Source organism: Chaetodon auriga, chromosome 18, assembly GCF_051107435.1.
Source record: "Chaetodon auriga isolate fChaAug3 chromosome 18, fChaAug3.hap1, whole genome shotgun sequence".
NCBI lineage: Eukaryota > Metazoa > Chordata > Actinopteri > Chaetodontiformes > Chaetodontidae > Chaetodon > Chaetodon auriga.
The window spans coordinates 22,716,801-22,735,031 of NC_135091.1; the positions used below are offsets into that span (position 1 = coordinate 22,716,801).

At 39.5% G+C, this 18,231-nt stretch overlaps 1 protein-coding gene across 1 annotated transcript; it reads left to right on the top strand.

The window, feature by feature from the left end:
* The first annotated feature begins 1,167 nt into the window (after positions 1–1,167).
* psmc6 (proteasome 26S subunit, ATPase 6) lies at positions 1,168–18,000 on the top strand. Its single transcript, XM_076756823.1, has 14 exons — positions 1,168–1,278; positions 1,822–1,901; positions 2,340–2,379; positions 2,932–2,984; positions 4,848–4,915; positions 5,474–5,588; positions 5,867–5,954; positions 6,412–6,473; positions 6,569–6,692; positions 11,727–11,788; positions 12,596–12,716; positions 12,804–12,884; positions 16,967–17,038; positions 17,126–18,000. Exons 1-14 carry the CDS (start codon positions 1,194–1,196, stop codon positions 17,242–17,244), a joined length of 1,170 nt encoding a protein of 389 aa, XP_076612938.1. The 5' UTR covers positions 1,168–1,193; the 3' UTR covers positions 17,245–18,000.
* Positions 18,001–18,231: the final 231 nt, after the last annotated feature.

Below are 18,231 nucleotides of genomic sequence, written 5' to 3' on the forward strand. Positions count from 1 at the left end.
AGTGGCTGTGTTTTTCGATGTGGTAAAAGCCTATGACATGATGTGGAGGGAGGGGCTACTAATCAAACTGTACCATATGGGGATAAGGAGGAAAATGTACAGGTGGACTAAGCATTTTTTAGCAGACAGGATGATATCAGTGAGAGTGGTAGAGGCTTGGGCTTTGGAATGGGGCTTTAGGTTCTCAGTTACAAAGACAAAGGCAGTTATCTTTTCTAAAAAGAAAACACAAAACCAAATCAGTCTTCAACTATATGGACAAGATCTAGAAATAGTAGATTGCTTTAAGTACTTAGGGATTTGGTTTGACAAGAAGATTACATGGAAAATACATATTGAGAAAATAGTTGAAAAGTGTAAAAAGATATTAAACATTGTTAGGTGTTTGAAGGGCAGAGAATGGGGAGCAAACAGAGCATCTTTGAAATCACTATATGTGGGTTTAATTCGTTCAGTTATTGATTACCGATGTATAGTGTATGAATCAGCATCAAATACAATGCTGAAAAAACTGGATGTCATCCAATATCAAGCTTTGAGACTATGCTGTGGTGCCATGAAAACATCTCCAGTAGTAGCACTTCAAGTGGAGATGGGTGAGACACCATTGGAATTGAGAAAAGAACAGATTTTCATTAAACTATTGGATAGAGGAGGTCAGACCACAGAAAGTCTTAATAGGATCAGATTCGAGCAATGCATTAGAGAGATTAGTATTAGACATAACCATTCAAATACCAGGCTAGACATCATAATTGAGATAGGCCAAAAGATACACAGAATCAGGGGGAAGGGGTAGAAACTCAGTTAATTTGGGTTCCAGCACATATTGGATTAGAAGGAAATGAACTGGCAGATAAATATGCTAAGAGTGCAACACGGAAGAGAAAAATAAATATGGTTGTAAAATACAGTAAGTCTGAGATTAAATGTATAATCAAATCAAAAATAAATAAGAAATGGCAGGAACGATGGGACAGAGGGATAAGGGTAGACACCTCTACAGTATTCAAAGGAAAGTTGGAGAAATGAGAGAAAGTTATAGAAGCAGGATGAGATTAGGTCATACTGGCCTGAACAGTACACTATACTACATAAGAGGAAGAAGTTGTTACGGGGGTGGCCACTGACAGCATGGCTGACATCAAAAGGCTGTAGTGACGTTGCCACTTCCCAGCATTCATTGGGGTATCATGGCGGACACTCGAGAGAAAGCGCTGCAGGATTACAGGAAAAAATTACTCGAACACAAAGAAGTTGACGGACGTTTAAAAGAATGTAAGTGACAAGAGACCGTTTAATTGTGGCGTTTGTGTTCAGGCAGAAAAAAACGTCTGTTTTGTGTTGATTAGAGACATATTATTGGATAGCTAGCTGACCAGCTACCTAGTGCTTTGTCATGCCGTTAGCATCCTCGTAGAAATGAATGGAAGTAAACTGGTTGACGCTAGCAGTGCTATCTTAGCTTAGGAGTAGTTAGTTGACAAACAATAGCAACGCCAGTGCGAGCGGTATCCCTAACCGTAAGCTGGTTTGTTAGCCTGGACAGTATAACCAGTTGATATATAACTGTTACAAATTGTGAAGTTGTATTGTTGTAAAGTTGTGATTTATATTTATTTCTTATCAACAACTTTACGTTACGTTATGCTGTGGACAGCTAACGTCACCTTAACTAACTAGCATTAACAAGGCTGTTTGACAGCGTGAGCTTCTAAATCTACCTTAGTTGCAACAAATAGAGTATTGACTGTGATTTTGGTTAATGACGAAAACTATGAACAATAACGTTACTTTCTGGGTATCCTTTTTTTTTTTTAGTAAGAGAGCAGCTGAGAGAACAAACTAAACAGTACGAGAAATCAGAGAATGACCTAAAAGCTCTGCAAAGTGTTGGTCAGGTAAGAATATTGTCTGTAACTTCATTGTAGCTCGTTGGATGTCACTTGCGAATTGTTAGTCACACTTAACAAATTCTGTTTTCTGCAGCCAGACAACTGCTTCACTCTTAAAAAGGTTTTGACCAAGACTGCTTAAATACTACCTGGTCAACCAAAACTAACAGTGTTGATGCTGTGCTATTTAATCTTAACTGTCAAATCGTTCTTTATGATTTCATGTTGTCAGTAGAAAAGACACAAGTTGGCCTTTTACATGTCTGACAATTTGTGTTTTCCCACACTACACACTAAAATAGTGTTAGATATTTGGGTCTGAGCTGAGGATTCTGTGGCTGAAGACTGTGGAAGGGACCTAATCTGACAAGTGGCAGCGAAAGCGTCAGTGGCTGATTTTATTCTGTCTTCACTAACTATATTTGCTTGCCTCATTCCTTGCAGATTGTTGGAGAAGTGCTCAAACAGCTGACTGAGGAGAAATGTAAGTTCATTGATGGATATGTCAAGCATTTACAAGTTTAATGGCAAAGGTATTGCAGGCAAAATTATTTTAGCTCTTAGGAATTTAATTGCTACAGACCCTTTGTCAGTCAGAAAGCAATGCAGTATTTACATGAAACAGTGATGAGCCTAGCTACTTTTCTGCCATCTTTCACTCGTTCCCTGCAGTGTTGTCCATTTGGCTGCATGGTTGGTTCCAGCACCACATCAATCTTCTATTTGGTTTAACAAGCATGCACTTGGCTATTTTGATTTCTGTTCATTTAGGTCAATGAATGAGGATCATCAGTCATTCTCCATCACAATCTCAACAAAATGCTCTGTACATAAATCTGCAGCACACCACACCTCATATTTTCGTATGGGTACTCTCTATGGCTTCTCATGCAACTGCTGTGTGGCAGGTTACGGAACGCCTGAGCTCTTGAAGCTGGGCAAACAATGAAAAATTACCAATAACAGTTGTTACTGTGACACATCTCATAGTAACTGTTTTATCACAGACATGCTAATGTGTTTTGTTCAATTCCAGTCATCGTCAAGGCCACAAACGGCCCCCGATATGTGGTTGGGTGCCGCAGACAGGTAGGTGCTGAACAAGCATCCTGTAATGCATTATCTTCTCAAGGGTTTTTGAGCCCTTTCTGATTGATGCCACAACTTTTAGGGCTACTGAAATTCTTATGACACCATGTATTTCTGTGTTGCTAAATATTATTGGATTCAATTTTGGCACATTCATTTTAATTTTAAAGCGACTGAAGGCCATTTCTGTCAAACAAAAATGAATATATTGCGAACTTACTTGCATGTATGTGCACCCTGTCCCAAAAGTTCAGTCTTCAGCCGTGCAGAAAATTAGGATCACCTGAAAAAGACAGATCAAGTGATACTATTGAACTATAAGTAGTCTAGGTGATTGGAACCTGATAGGACAAAACAACATTTCTAAGTATTTAAATATGAAAAGCATTCAAAAGAGCATATACTTGCATATAGAGATGGACAACTCAAAGTTAAGTGCAACTACGCCATCTGTTTGCAGGTGAGAGTACTACTGCACGTGTAAAAAGGTAGTATAAAACTTATAGTGTCTCCAGAGAGAGCTGTGTAAAGTCTGTTAAATGTCCTCAAGTGATGTCACTTGAATTGGTGTCAATTGTGGCTGAAGAGTACAGGTTTGAAAATGAGATGGTGTGGAATTACAAATGAGTCATCTTCACAGACCTTTGTATTCCACTCCTCATCTTTGTTTGACCATCTGAGATTTTGCCATACCATATACTGTACTGTGGAATCTGTTTCTTTGGCTCTGGTTGTATGTAGTAGTCCATTGTGGGCAATGTTGTATATCAATGAGCAAGACTGCTTATGCAATACTGGATTATTGTGGTATTATCATGGAATTAGTGCGCCTTTTATTATTATGTGTGTTTCATATCACAAATCAATCAAATTGTTGATTGGTATGTTTTTCGGGATAGGACAAAAAGTTTCCAAACATTCCATCACAATGCAGCATCAATATTTGTTGACTTCAGTGTTAAGAAAGTGAAGCCTAATCTCTAACCCAAGGAGGCTTGAATCAGTGGTAACTGGACTTGTAGAAACATGTCACCTCTCATCTGTTGGACTTCAGTTCTGACTGGTGAAGAGTCCCAGGCATTTAACCTCTGTTAGGTTGTCACAACACTCATTGAACCACTTGGGTTGTTTGTGCTCCTAACTGCTTATTGTGCAACAGCAATCGTTAGAGTCATTGGAGTCACTTGGAGCCAGGTGTGAACGACAGTTGTTGGAGTTGTCACATGAGACCAACTGTGAATAGTTGTTAAATCTCCTGGGACAGCATTGTAGGTTGGGGATAAGTGGTGTCTTACACCTCCTCCTCTAGTTGAGGGATGGTTTCTCTGCTTTTTAATGTAAATGGTCTCCTATTTTCACTGCCTGCCCCATCCCCTGTTCAAAACATGTATGTTGGCCTCAAATGAGTATCCCTTATCTTTCAGGTGTAGGTGAACTGCTGAATCTTGACCTGATGAATTAGCCCTCCTGAACTGAGCCATGTGTTTGACTGTTTTTTTTAGCTTTCCCATTACACAAGCCTGTGCATTCCGCACTGCATTGGACTGCATAAACTAGTTTGCTGTCCGTTGAGTTGATATGTTCTGTGAAGACTAGCACTTGTTGGGTTTTGATTTTGATCCATGTGTGGTCCGTGTGTGGTTCACATCTGGCCCCAGGTGATTCCAAACGACTCCAATGACTGCCGTTACACAGCCAGGAGCATAAAAAGTGGTTTCAATAACCGATGATAATGACCCCATGGATGTTAAAAACTTGGTTCTCCCCAATAGTCAGTGAAAACTGAAGAAGCCACTTGAATGAGAGGCGAAACATTTTCAGGTTTCTGCAAGACATGTAATCTATAATTTTTTTTCATTCCAGTTGGACAAGTCACAGCTGAAGCCTGGCACCAGAGTGGCTTTGGACATGACTACGCTCACTATAATGAGGTAAGCTGGATATAATCATCTCCCAGAATTGGGTAAGCAGTGTCACAGGCTATTAGAGATCTAACAGTAGATGCATTTATGCTGAACACTGAGTGGATAATTGTAGTCTGTATCCTGGCATATGTCCTTCTCATATGTGGCATTCAAGCAGCTTCTTGCTGCATATTTATACGGGAAAGATTAATGTCAACACCAAATGATTGTTTGTCACAGAAGATGTGCCAAAAATGGTTTTGTTTTTTTTTTTGGACAAGGGAGTGTTATCTTTGTGTAGCATACTTAATGAGCATTTGCAAATGTGTGTGTGTGTGTGCCTTACAGAATGATTTGCAGCCCATGAACCACTTTTTATTGTTCACATTTGTAAGCTTTAAAAATGTAGTATCTAACAGTGACTGAATACATTATGCACTAAACTGTGAATTTATTGTACCAATGTATTCAACCAATGAATGTTCAGCAACAGATGGAAGTTAATAGTGGTTTGATGAAGAGCAAGAGTTCATACAGTATAAAGCTGGGTCTGTGCTCAAGCATGTCTTTCATGTTCTTTTGAAGGTACCTGCCCAGGGAGGTGGACCCTCTGGTGTACAACATGTCCCATGAGGACCCTGGCAGTGTCTCATACTCTGAGATTGGAGGCTTGTCTGAACAGATCCGTGAGCTGAGAGAGGTACAACAAGGCCACAGTAATCAGTCAGCAATTGAATTGTACAAGACAGACTTAATTTTTGGCAGTTTTTTCTCATAAATGTATTGGCATGATTTGCAGTATGTGGTGTAGTTTAACAGAGGATCCCATATGTGTTTCTTTGAGGTGACATTTGTCATTGTTGGGTTTTGTTCAGAGAAATTCTGAATAAGATGAGAAAGGGATGAAGACCAAATCAAAATTTTTATTTTACTTTGTATCCTTGCTGCACAAACAAGGCTGCCGTTATTTCATGACAGGTGATTGAGCTGCCTCTGACCAACCCTGAGCTCTTCCAGAGAGTTGGGATCATTCCCCCAAAAGGCTGTCTGCTCTACGGGCCTCCAGGTTAGCAAATCAGTGAAGAGTTTCATTGAAAAAGCCTTTATAGACCTATTTTATTTCTATAAGGTCCATATTATCTATTTTAATTTCATGATACACATATATTTACACAGTAAAAGTGTGGTGTAATTAGTTGTTTCATTATGCTTTTTTGTTATTTATTATCGGAGGGGTATGTATGTGTTCTTCTTTCATCTTATATATTTCACCCCTTGTTTTTATTGCTGCAGAATCAGTTACCCCTCTGGTTCTATTAAAAGTCTCGAACTTGACATTTACGATACGATACAATATACTTTATTGTCCCCATGGCGAAATTTGTTTTGGACTCGTATGCTGCGCACAACATGCCTCCACAGTGTGATAAAACAAACAACATAATGAACTGCACATAGTCAACATTTAGCGGTTTTAGCGTCACATCTTGTCTGGTGTTGATGACAGACCCCTTCTATAACAGGCACTGGGAAGACTCTTCTTGCCAGAGCAGTGGCCAGTCAGCTGGACTGTAACTTCCTCAAGGTGAGTTTTGTGCCAATGTTAGCCTGGACAGCAACGCACTGCCACATTGCACTTCATGCAGTGCAGTTGATGACGTCTGTGTGTGCGCGCTGCAGGTGGTGTCCAGCTCTATTGTGGACAAGTACATTGGTGAGAGTGCCAGGCTGATCAGAGAGATGTTCAACTATGCTAGAGACCACCAGCCATGCATCATCTTCATGGATGAGATCGATGCCATTGGTGAGTGACCCTTAAGATCTGGTTTGGTTTTTGTCTTTTCTTCGGTTGTAACATTTTAGTTTAGATTTAATGTTTTTAAAGAGTATATGCATTTTCATCTATTTAGCTTCAAGCTGCAGTTAAAGCTTTTACATATTTGCTAACTATAAGGCTTTTATTATGAGGCAATTAAAGTGTCCTGTACACTTTGTCATATACACTGAACAAAAATATGAATGCAACACTTTTGTTTTTGCTCCCATTTTTCATGAGCTGACCTCAAAGATCTAAAACATTTTCTATATACATAAAAAAAACATTTCTCTCAAATATTGTTCACAAATCTAAGTCTGTGTTAGTGAGTACTTCTCCTTTGCCGAGATAATCCATCCCACCTCACAGGTGTGGCATATCAAGATGCTGATTAGACACATGATTATTGCACAGGTGTGCCTTAGTCTACGTTTATACATAGCAGGGTATTTTGGAAAACAGATATTTTAGCCCCTCCGTTTTCAAAAATAACATTGTGCACACAACATCGTTCTCAAAAATGTAGTCCTTTACATGAACCCGAATAAATATGCCGTCGAGCGCCATCATAACTATGTCAAACCTATTGGCGCGAGTGTAAATATTGGTCGCTCGCATGATGTTAAGTATTTTCAGTCGCATGTTGTGACGTTTCGGATCCTAAAACGCCGTTAGCCCTGTTTACACACCAACACATAACCGGCGTTTTCAGAAATCTCCACTTTGGCCGGGGTTTTTAAAAATGATCGCTTTCCGTGAAAAAAACTCTGTTTGCGAGTAAACAAGAGGCCAAACTGCATGAAAACATATGCGTTTTCCCTAAGTGTAAACGTAGCGTTAGGCTGGCCACAATAAATGGCCACGCTAAAAGGTTCAGTTTTATCACACAGCACAATGCCACAGATTTCGCAAGTTTTGAGGGAATGTGCAATTGGCATGCTGACTGCAGGAATGTCCACCAGAGCTGTTGCCTGTGAAATGAATGTTCATTTCTCTACCATAAGCCATCATCAAAGGCGTTTCAGACAATTTGGCAGTACATCCAACCAGCCTCACAACCGCAGACCATGATAGCGAAGGAGATGTGTTGCACTGCGTGATGCAAATGGTGGTCACAACAGATACTGACTGGTTTTCTGACCCCCCCAGACCCCCTTGTAAAGCAAAACTGCACATTTCAGAGTGGCCTTTTATTGTGGCCAGCCTATGGCACACCTGTGCAATATTCATGTGTCTAATCATGACGTGGACATCCAACTGCAAAGTATTTATAAAACTTAACGGATCACCAGAGGAATCACCAAAGTGCTGGCCATCAAAGACATCACAGAGCTGAACAAGTACAAGAAATGACAACTCATGGAAAAGTAACAAGAACTGTCACCTCGGACACTAATAACCCATGACAAGCCCTGACATAAACCAGTCATCTCCGAATGGAGATATGACGCTACATCTAGCAAAGATCACTGAATATGAGACACTGAAAACATTTGAATACACTGAACACAGAGACTATGATATTGAAAACGTGTTTTACAGTAGGAATGGTGCCTTTCATCATAGGCCTTGTTGACTCCTCTCCAAATGTAACGTTTATGGTTGTGGCCAAAAAGTTCAATTTTGGTCTCATCACTCCAAATGATTTTGTACCAGAAGTTTTGAGGCTTGTCTCCGTGCTGTTTGACGTTTTGTAAGCATATGCCTTGTGGCATTTGTGTAGTAATGGCTTTCTTCTGGTGACTCGACCATGGGGCCCATTTTTCTTCAAGTGCCCCCATATTGTGCATCTTGAAACAGCCACACCACTTTTTTTCAGAGAGTCCTGTATTTCAGCTGAAGTTATTTGTGGTTTTTTCTTCGCATTCCGAACAACTTTCCTGGCAGTTGTGGCTGAAATTTTTGTTGGTCCACCTGACTGTGGATTGGTTTCAACAGAATCCCTCATTTTCCACTTCTTAATTAGAGTTTGAACACTGCTTATTGGCATTCTCAATTCCTTGGATATCTTTTTATATCCCTTTCCTGTTTTATACAGTTCAATTACCTTTTTCTGCAGATGCTTTGACAATTCTTTTGCTTTCCCCATGACTCAGAATCCAGAAACGTCAGTGCAGCACTGGATGAAAGATGCAAGGGTCTGTCAGGAGCCCAGAAACTCACTGACCTTTTATACACACGCACACACACGGAATACAAGCAAACAGATCACAGGTGAGGATGGTTACCTTTGGTAGCCATTCAAACCCGTTTGTGTCAACTTGTGTGCGTGTTATCAGGTCAAAATCACCAGGGTATGGAAACTGTTGATCAGGGTCGTTTTGGTAGTTTCTGTTGTCATTGTGATTTAAAAAGAGTAAACACAGTTGTTTGACAATAAATGGCTTCACCCAACCACTAACCATGAGTGAAAAAAAGCTTTTCTCTTATCATTCATATTCTCTGAAAAATAGCCAAAAAAATCACAAATTCTGCCAGGGTATATGTTTTTGAATACTTGAACTCAAGTAAAAATTTGGCTGAACAACTATCATTTATATAGGAGTAATATTTGATGAAGAGTATCTATACTTTGACTCATGTAATGTTGCATACTCATCACTGCTCACGTTATGCTCTGAAGCTGTGATCGCCCTCTCCTCTCTGTCTGAAGGGCTCACTTATGTCTTGTGGGGCTGTAGGCTAGTGCCAGCACCCTTAGCTTTGGGTGCTAGAAGTGATTAAGCACTCAGAGTTTTTCGCTTTGTAGTCTGTTATTGTCCTTAGTCCCTACCACGTGTGCTGACCTCCTTCAACATTTTCCGCTGGACATATGACACTCTTGTACTGCTCCATGTTCTGAGAACCTATCCCTGATCAGTATGCAGCAGTGTGCCCCTTCAGCACGTGACAGATGATTTTATCCAACCACAGTTTCTGAAAGAAACTAACAGTGGGCATGGAGTCATGCACCACTTTGTTGATAAATCCCAGGACAACCTCTGAAAACTTGTTGACCTCATCAGAGCTGTCCTGGAGCATGTCTCAATCAGTGTTACTCCGTGCATTCTGCAGTGTAGCATCTGATTGGTCAGACCAGAGTTTGACCTCTCATCCTCAGGGCTTTCTGCTTAAGTCTCTGTATTTTGGAATGAGGAAGATGGCAGCGTGATCTGATTCCCTGAATGGGGAGGGAAAGTCCTGTCCCCTCTAGTGGGACAGAAAATGTGGTTTGGTTCTTGCTTAAGGCCTCCTGTATTTTATTATTGTCAGATTGGGGTGGAATGTAAGCAGCCGTGATGCTGACTGAGGTAGATCCTGTGTTAGATATAGTTGAAGTCACATGTTTGCATACACCTCAGCCAAAAATATTTAAACTCACTTTTTCACAAATCCTAACATTTGAACTTGTAAACATTCCAATTCTTTATTTAAAGAATGTGAATTGTAAAAATATTACTAGAAAGTGATTTTTTTTTTCAGCTTTTATTTTTTTTCATCAAATTCCCAGTGGGTCAGAAGTATTCAGTAGAATTGCCGTTTAAATTGTTAAACTTGGGTCATACGTTTTGGCTAACCCTCCACAAGCTTCTCAAAATAAGAAATTTGGTGCATTACTCATGACAGAACTAGTGTAACTGAGTCAGGTTTGTAGGCTTCCTTGCTTGCACTTGCTTTTTTAGTTCTGCCCACAATTTTTCTATCGGATTAAGGTCAGAGCTTTGTGGTGGCCACTCAAGACTTTGTTGTCTTCAGCCATTTTGCCTCAATTCTTGAAGTATGTTTGGGGTCTTCAAATGTCACTTCCAATACATCCACCTGATTCTCCGTCCTCATGATGCCATGTATTTTGTGAAGTGCACCGGTCCTTCCTGCAGCAAATTACCCCCACAATATAATGCTCTCAACCACGTGCCTCACAGTTGGGATGATGGTCTTCAGCTTGCAAGCCTCTCCGTTTTTCCTCCAAATATAATGATGGTCATTACGGCAGTTTAATTCTTGTTTCATCAGACCCAAGGATGTTTCCCCAAATACTAAGATCTTTGCCCCTATGTGCAGTTTCAGGTTATGCCAAAATAGGACTCATTACTCAAGATATAGATTCTTTTTTTTACCTGTTTCCTCCAGCATCTTCACAACGTCTTTTGCTGTTGTTCTTGAATTGATTTTTCACTTTGTTGCACCAAGGTACGTTCCTTTCTCTGGGATGAAATGCATCTTATTAATCTCAAATGGGAAAGTGTTAACTGTGTTAACACAGCCAAGTTGTATAAATCTCAACCCCTTCAACCAATCACACACTTGTTTCATCATCACGGTGCCTGCAGCCTTTAAATTACTCAAAGTTCTGCCATTTGACCCTCTGTAATTGGATTTGAGCAAAACTTGATTCTGTTGTTCAGGAGGTAGCACAGGATGGTTCTAAAGAGTTTAATCAGGATTGCTCTGTATTTTGAGTTATAAGCAAATTTGTGATAGGCATGCCCACTTTCACCAGTCACTCTGACATTTCAAATTTTGGTTAATACTTCTGAGCATGTATTCTTGATTTTGTCCACTGGGTTTTTAAGTACACGTTTTTAGTGTTTGTGGTACCACCTATGAGTCGTGTAAGGGGCATGGCCTTTCCAAAATTGCAATTTTGGGCCAGGACGACTGGGTCTGTGTTTCTTGGGAAGTGTATTCATATCATTTCCAGTTACTGGTATGAGCATCATGTTGAAGGTCAATCCATCTCACAGCAATTTGAGGCAATGTGGTAGAAAAATAATAGTAAGAAACCAGCAGAAACACAATCATGTTCTGCCACTTTGAGGCATCACACTAGACACTACAATTAGAGTACTTGTTATCTCCAGTATGCACTGAATATACATTGTTTTTCATCATTGCAAACAGAGAGCTGCACATCAATACAGTTGTCGAGATTCTTTGCTCAGGACTTGATTACTTGTTACTAATTACTATGTCCTGCCACCCTGTGTGGTCTGAATACCTCACTGTATGTCCTCTGTTTTGTTTGTGTGTTGTTCCCCGTAGGTGGCCGTCGTTTCTCTGAGGGAACCTCTGCTGACAGAGAGATCCAGAGGACTCTGATGGAGGTAACTGAACCACTGTTGTGTCCCAGGCTCTTAAGACCAAAACACACATCACAACAGCCACCACTGTTATTTTTTATGTGAAGTCATTGAGAACTTTGTTTTGCCAGGAGCCAATGCAGTTTGCTACAGCTACCCAAATAGCCAGCAATAGTTTAGTATTTTTTTGCTACAGCCACCCAAATAGCCAGCAATAGTTAAGTATTTTTCTTTCTTTGTTGTGACTTGAACTGCTTGCCAGTGACAGAACAATATTTCATATTAGTGCATTTATATGCACCATTCCAAGACTGAAAATATGGATAAATATGAAGATTTGACATATTTTCTGCTGAATTTGTAGGATCCTTATCAAAATTGTTAATGTGTTTATGTTAAAAAATATCACTACTAGTACTGGTCTGCTTTGACTCCTGAGTCCTGCTGTCATGACCTGTGTGTTCCATTGTTACTCACTGAAGAAAGGTTGAATTTAAACAAATAAAACAGACTACAACTACATTCCTGTTGTTGTACAACTAACAATTCGCTGACCTTTAAATGAAATGGGGAATGCAACCCCTGTTGCACAATACAGTCTATCTGCAGTGGGAAAGCTTTGCTCATTTTCAATGAATGAACTTGTGAAGGGCAGTACCTTTGAGTTGTTCAGTAAACCTAACTTTATAACTGCAAGCAGGACCAATGTATTATGTTTAAAAGATGTTTAACTTTTATTATTTTTGTCACAAATGCAACAAAGTCAGCACAGTGGATAGATAATGGAAAGCAGTGATTGAGTTGTTTATTACTTTGTGTGTGTCATGTCAGCTGCTGAACCAGATGGACGGCTTCGACACACTGCATAGAGTCAAGATGATCATGGCCACCAACAGACCTGACACTCTGGACCCTGCCCTGCTGCGGCCCGGTAGATTGGACCGTAAAATCCGTAAGATCTCCTCTGTTCCTGTTCATCATCTTCTTGTCAGCTGTCTGTGACCACACAGCACAGCTAATGTCCTCTTCTGTTCTTCAGACATCGAACTGCCCAATGAACAGGCTCGTCTGGACATCCTCAAGATCCACTCCAGTCCCATCACCAAGCATGGCGAAATAGGTTTGTGAGCAGAACTGAAGTCTTAATAACTTTGTCTCTTCTTCATGCCTTCATCATAAAACACACTTCATTTAACCACAACAGAAACAAAATTAAACTCACCAAAATCGACCGTTTTTCCACTTTTTCAGCAATCATTAAATCTGTTTGGTTGAATTAAACCCTTAATTCACTGAGTTAGATGTGGAAATACTCTGACTCTACATGCTGTTTATACCTGCTGCCACTCTCTGTTGTTGGCCTCTTTCTGTTACTGGGCTTGCTGAACATAGTCTGTCAATAGATTGCGGCTCTCAGTTGTTCTTTGGAGGCAGACTATTGAATTAACAATATAAAAATGACAAAAATCGTTATTGCCGATGGACTCTGCAATGACTAGCCTGTTGCCAGTAGCCCATATATTCATTAAATTGTCCAACTCTACTCGGTCCCTGAAAGCAGACAAGCAGAATAATTTAATTAATTAACCAAATGAATTAAATTCTATTATTACATTAATTTAATTTGTTCATCCATTTAACACTTTTCAAATCCAAATTTGATGCTACAGAGGCACAGGTCTCAGAACCAGTCTACTTTTTTGCTGGCCAGTCTTGGTGCTATGTATTAGGAGGTAGAGATCCAAGGTTCACACTATTTTGATCCTCCTGTCTCAATTGCCCATCATTGTGATGGACAGAGTTCATTCATTTTTTAATGATAATGAGACAAAGCCTATTTAATAAAATGTAATTTTCAAGAACAACTCTATCACAGTAACATTTAATTTACAGAACAAACTGACAGATTATGCATTTGTGAGGACATGGAGGAAAAAAAATGAACAACTGACAATCACAATGGATGATTTCATGCGGGGAGAATAAGTATTGAACACATCAACATTTTTGTCAGTAAACATATTTCTAATGGGTTTATTGAAATGAATTTTTCACCAGATGTCAGTAAACAACCCAAGTAATCCACAAATACAAAGAACTCAAAACACACAAGTCCACAAATTATGTGAAATAACACACAAACTAAAAATGATTTAATACTTGGTAGAAAAGCCTTTGTTGTTAATGACAGCTTCAAGACATCTCCTGCATGAAGAAACTAGTCACATGCGTTGCTTGTGCATATGCATTGCAGGTGTGATTTTGGCCCATTCTTCCACACAAACCCTCTTCAAATCTTAAAGGTTCCAGGGGCCTCTTCTATGACCTCTGATCTTTAGTTCTTTCCATAGGTTTTCAATCAGATTTAAGTCAGATGATTGACTGGGCCACTCTAGCAGCTTTATTTTCTTTCACAGAAACCAATTCAGAGTGTCCTTGGCTGTGTGTTTGGGATCATTGTCTTGTTGAAATGTCCACCCTCGCTTCAGCTTCAGCATCCTGGTGGATGGCAGCAGATTATTATCAAGAATGTCTTTGTACATTTCTCCATTCATTCTTCCTTCAGTTACATGAAGTCTGCCAGTTCCATGTGCTGAAAAACAACCCTACACCATGATGTTCCCACCTCCAAACTTCACTGTTGGTATCGTGTTTTTGGGATGATGTGCAGTGCCATTTCTCCTCCAAACATGGTGTGTGCTATGAGTTATATTTTGGTCTCATCTGACCAGACTATATTCTCCTAGTATTTCATGGGCTTGTCCAAATGTTCTGCAGCAAACTTCAAATGAACTTCAACATGTTTTTCTTCAGTAGTGGAGTCTCGCGTGGTGAGTGTGCATAGAGGCCATGGAAGTTAAGTGCATTACTTATTGCGTTCCTTGCAACAAGTATACCTGCTGATTCCCGGTCTTTCTGAAGCTCCACACGAGTGGTCCTTGGCTCTTGGACAACTCTTCGGATTATCCTTTTAACTCCTCTGTCAGAATTCTTGCGAGGAGTCCCTGGTTGTGGCTGCTTTAAGGTGAAATGACGTTCTTTCCACTTCCAGATAATGGCCCCAACGGTGCTCATTGGAATGTTCAGAAGTTTAGAAATTCGTCTGTAACCAATGCCATCACTATGTTTTGCAACAATGAGGTTACGAAGGTCTTGTGAGAGCTCTTTGTTTTTACCCATCATGAAATGTTTCTTGTGTGACACCTTGGTAATGAGAAACCGTTTTATTGGCCATCAATGAGGACTAAACCAGCTGATATTAATTTGCACTGATTGGGGGTAGGATTGCATTCTAAATACTGACAGATTTCAGGTGGTTTCTTGGCTTTCCATTCCTTTTTGCACCTCCTCTTCTTCATGTGTTCAATACTTCTTGCCTGTGTCATTCTACTTTATTTCACATAACTTAATTTATGGACTTATTTGTTTTGATTCTTTGTATTTGTGGATAACTTGGGTTGATATTGACATTTGGTGAAAATTTCATTTCAATAGCTCCATTAGAAATATATTTGCTGACAAAAATGTTGACACTTTCATTACTTATTTTCCACACTGGAGTTGGCGAGGGATGTCAACACCAAGTTTTAGTAGGATTGCTTAAAGACATCTTGAGTTCTGAATAAATATGTGTTAGGATACTTGCATCAATCAATATAGCACTTAAGGTTTTGGTTGATACCATACCGGTCAACATTAGGATTCTACAATATGGGAAATTTTTCAATGCTCGCCCTTTTCATCCCACCGCCCTTACAACTGTCCATATACCCCTTACATTTACGTACACACAGTGAATCCTTGCTTTAAAATGTCAGAGCAACAAGGATTGGGTTAACTAGTTCCGACATTAAGTGTCTACAGTTAGGTGATCAGAATCAGATACCTGGTTGAAAGTGAAATGCTGTGAATATCGCTGCATTATGTAAATGAAAACACGAAAGGGCATATAATTCAGCTATTCATTTATTTATGTATTACTTGAGGGATGTCTACACATCGCTTACACATTATACTTCACTTGTGATTTTGAGAGCAGCTACTGGCAAGTGAGGCACGTGAGAACGTGATTAGAAAAATGAATCCTTCCTTGTGATATAATAAAATGCATTTGGCACATTTTACTGAAAGCATTACTCTGACTTACATACTGGTTAGCCTCTTCCCATTTGGTGAGATACGTGCACAAACTCCATCCCTAGCCAGTTCATCCCTCTTTTATTGGCAAGTGTCATTTGAGTGAATTACTCCTCATCAATAGATTTTACAGCTAATGTACCTACATATTGCCATCTGTTGTATCAGAGGGGAATTTAGCAAACACATCACATGGATGGTTATGCCTCCCTTCAAAATGTTACAACCAGTTCTTTTTTTTTTTGGATAAAGTGTTAAAAATTATGAGATTTATGGGACAATATTTAAATAAGAGGACAGCAGGAGAAAAGGGTAAAATTCAAGAGAATCTCAGGGGGGGAAGGAGGGCTGACAGGTATGGTTAATCCCCCCCGCCCCCTCATGCACATCTAAATTGGTGAAACTGGTTGATTTAGGATGATTGGACAAGTCCATAACGAGTTATGGCTGTTTTCCTGCTAAGCCCCACCCCTTGTGAAGTTTTTTGGTTGACGTTTTTTAATTGACCTTTCTCTTTGTAAAATAAATGTGCATCTCAACCAATTTTGGTGTTGATATAGTCAAAATCCAACAAGATCTGCTCATATTACGGTTTTTCAAAAAGTTCAGTGTGGCAGAAAATCCATCATGGCAGACTTGTATGGTCCAAAGGGCTTTTTCTGTAGAGCACAGTGAGCTGGACTCATCTGTCCCAATTTGAAATCGTGTGGGGGCTGTTGCCTTTCCATAATTGAATTTAATTGAATGCCACCATTTGACTGATTAGAGTCATATTTGGGTGGGTAAGTGAAAGGGTGACTTGGGGGCAAATTGTAAATGGGTAGAAAAACGCTATCTAAGTGCGTCACACGACCCACTGAATTAGTCAATTGAAAACAAAAAACTTTAACTACATTTTGTTTTTGGCTGTTTCATAGAGTCAATGATAAATTGATTATTTTAAAAAACTTTGAAGAGATTAACTGATAATGAAAAGAATCAGAAGATGCAGCCCTGTGTTTTATTATTTATGTGCATTCATCAAAGGTTTTACCTTGAGCTGTGATTGCCTTTGGTTGTTTTCAGATTTCGAAGCCATTGTGAAGCTGTCAGATGGTTTCAATGGAGCTGATCTGAGAAATGTGTGCACAGAAGCAGGTTGGATATTAAAGTCATCATTAGTTCTATTTTTCAGTCAATGGTATCCATGCACAGTTCTATTCATGTGGAGTTGTTTGTTTATAGGTTTGTTCGCCATCCGCTCTGACCGTGAGTATGTCACCCAGGAAGACTTCATGAAAGCTGTCCGGAAGGTTGCTGATTCAAAGAAGCTGGAGTCCAAACTGGACTATAAGCCTGTGTAAAGTCTCTCCATGTCATAGTCCTTTTCTGATATTTTCATTGCATTTTCATGGATTTGCTGTGTTCTATGCTTCAAGGCCAGAAAAACCTGTTAATGTTTGTGGAATGCTACAGGAAATAGCACATTTTCCCCACAGCTGCCAACAAAGTGACTAAATAACAGTAACTCCTGTTTCCACTTGTTAATCTGACCCAGCTCAGTGTTAACACTGGATCAAAGACTGATCCATCTGGTATCCCACTAAATACTTTTACAGCATTTATAAAATAACCTGATGTACTGAAATATAGCATATATAAATTTATGACCATTCATTTCTCTCATTACCTTCGATTGGGTGTGATGGACATTCAGCATCTCAGTGACCGCATTGTCAAAAACTCATTAAACAGCTGACACTTTGAGCGTGAAAGTTTGTTCCTGACCTTGGAAATTGTAATTTGATCTGAAAAGGAAAATACATCTTGTTCGGGGAACTTGAAGTTCTCACCAGCTGATGACAATGACACTTTCCAACTCCATCCTCTGAACACTGTGAAAGGTTTAAAGCTCCAGATTAGAATTAAGTTGATTTACAGTCAAGATTATTTTGTCACTAACATAAAATTTACACTGTTTTGTGGTGAAAACAAAATTCAAATGTGTATTGGCAGCTAATCTGTGGTGACTTTTCTATTTTCTCGGATTATTAGACATACATTGTTAGATAGGCAATTAAAATGTGATAAAACAAGTCCTGGCTGTGGATGGAATGTTATGCCATGGTGAAATTCATTATTATTGAAGTTATTGTCTGATAGCTGTTGACAAAAGGCATTCAGGAGCAGTATGCAACACCCATACCCATACAATGCAATATACACACTCCTATATAAATTTCCATATAATCAAATAGTTCTAAGATAACCCCTACACTGTTTATTTTTAAGGGGTGTGCATAGTTTTGAAATGAAACTTGTCATGAGCATGAAGGAGTGTTTCTGTGATG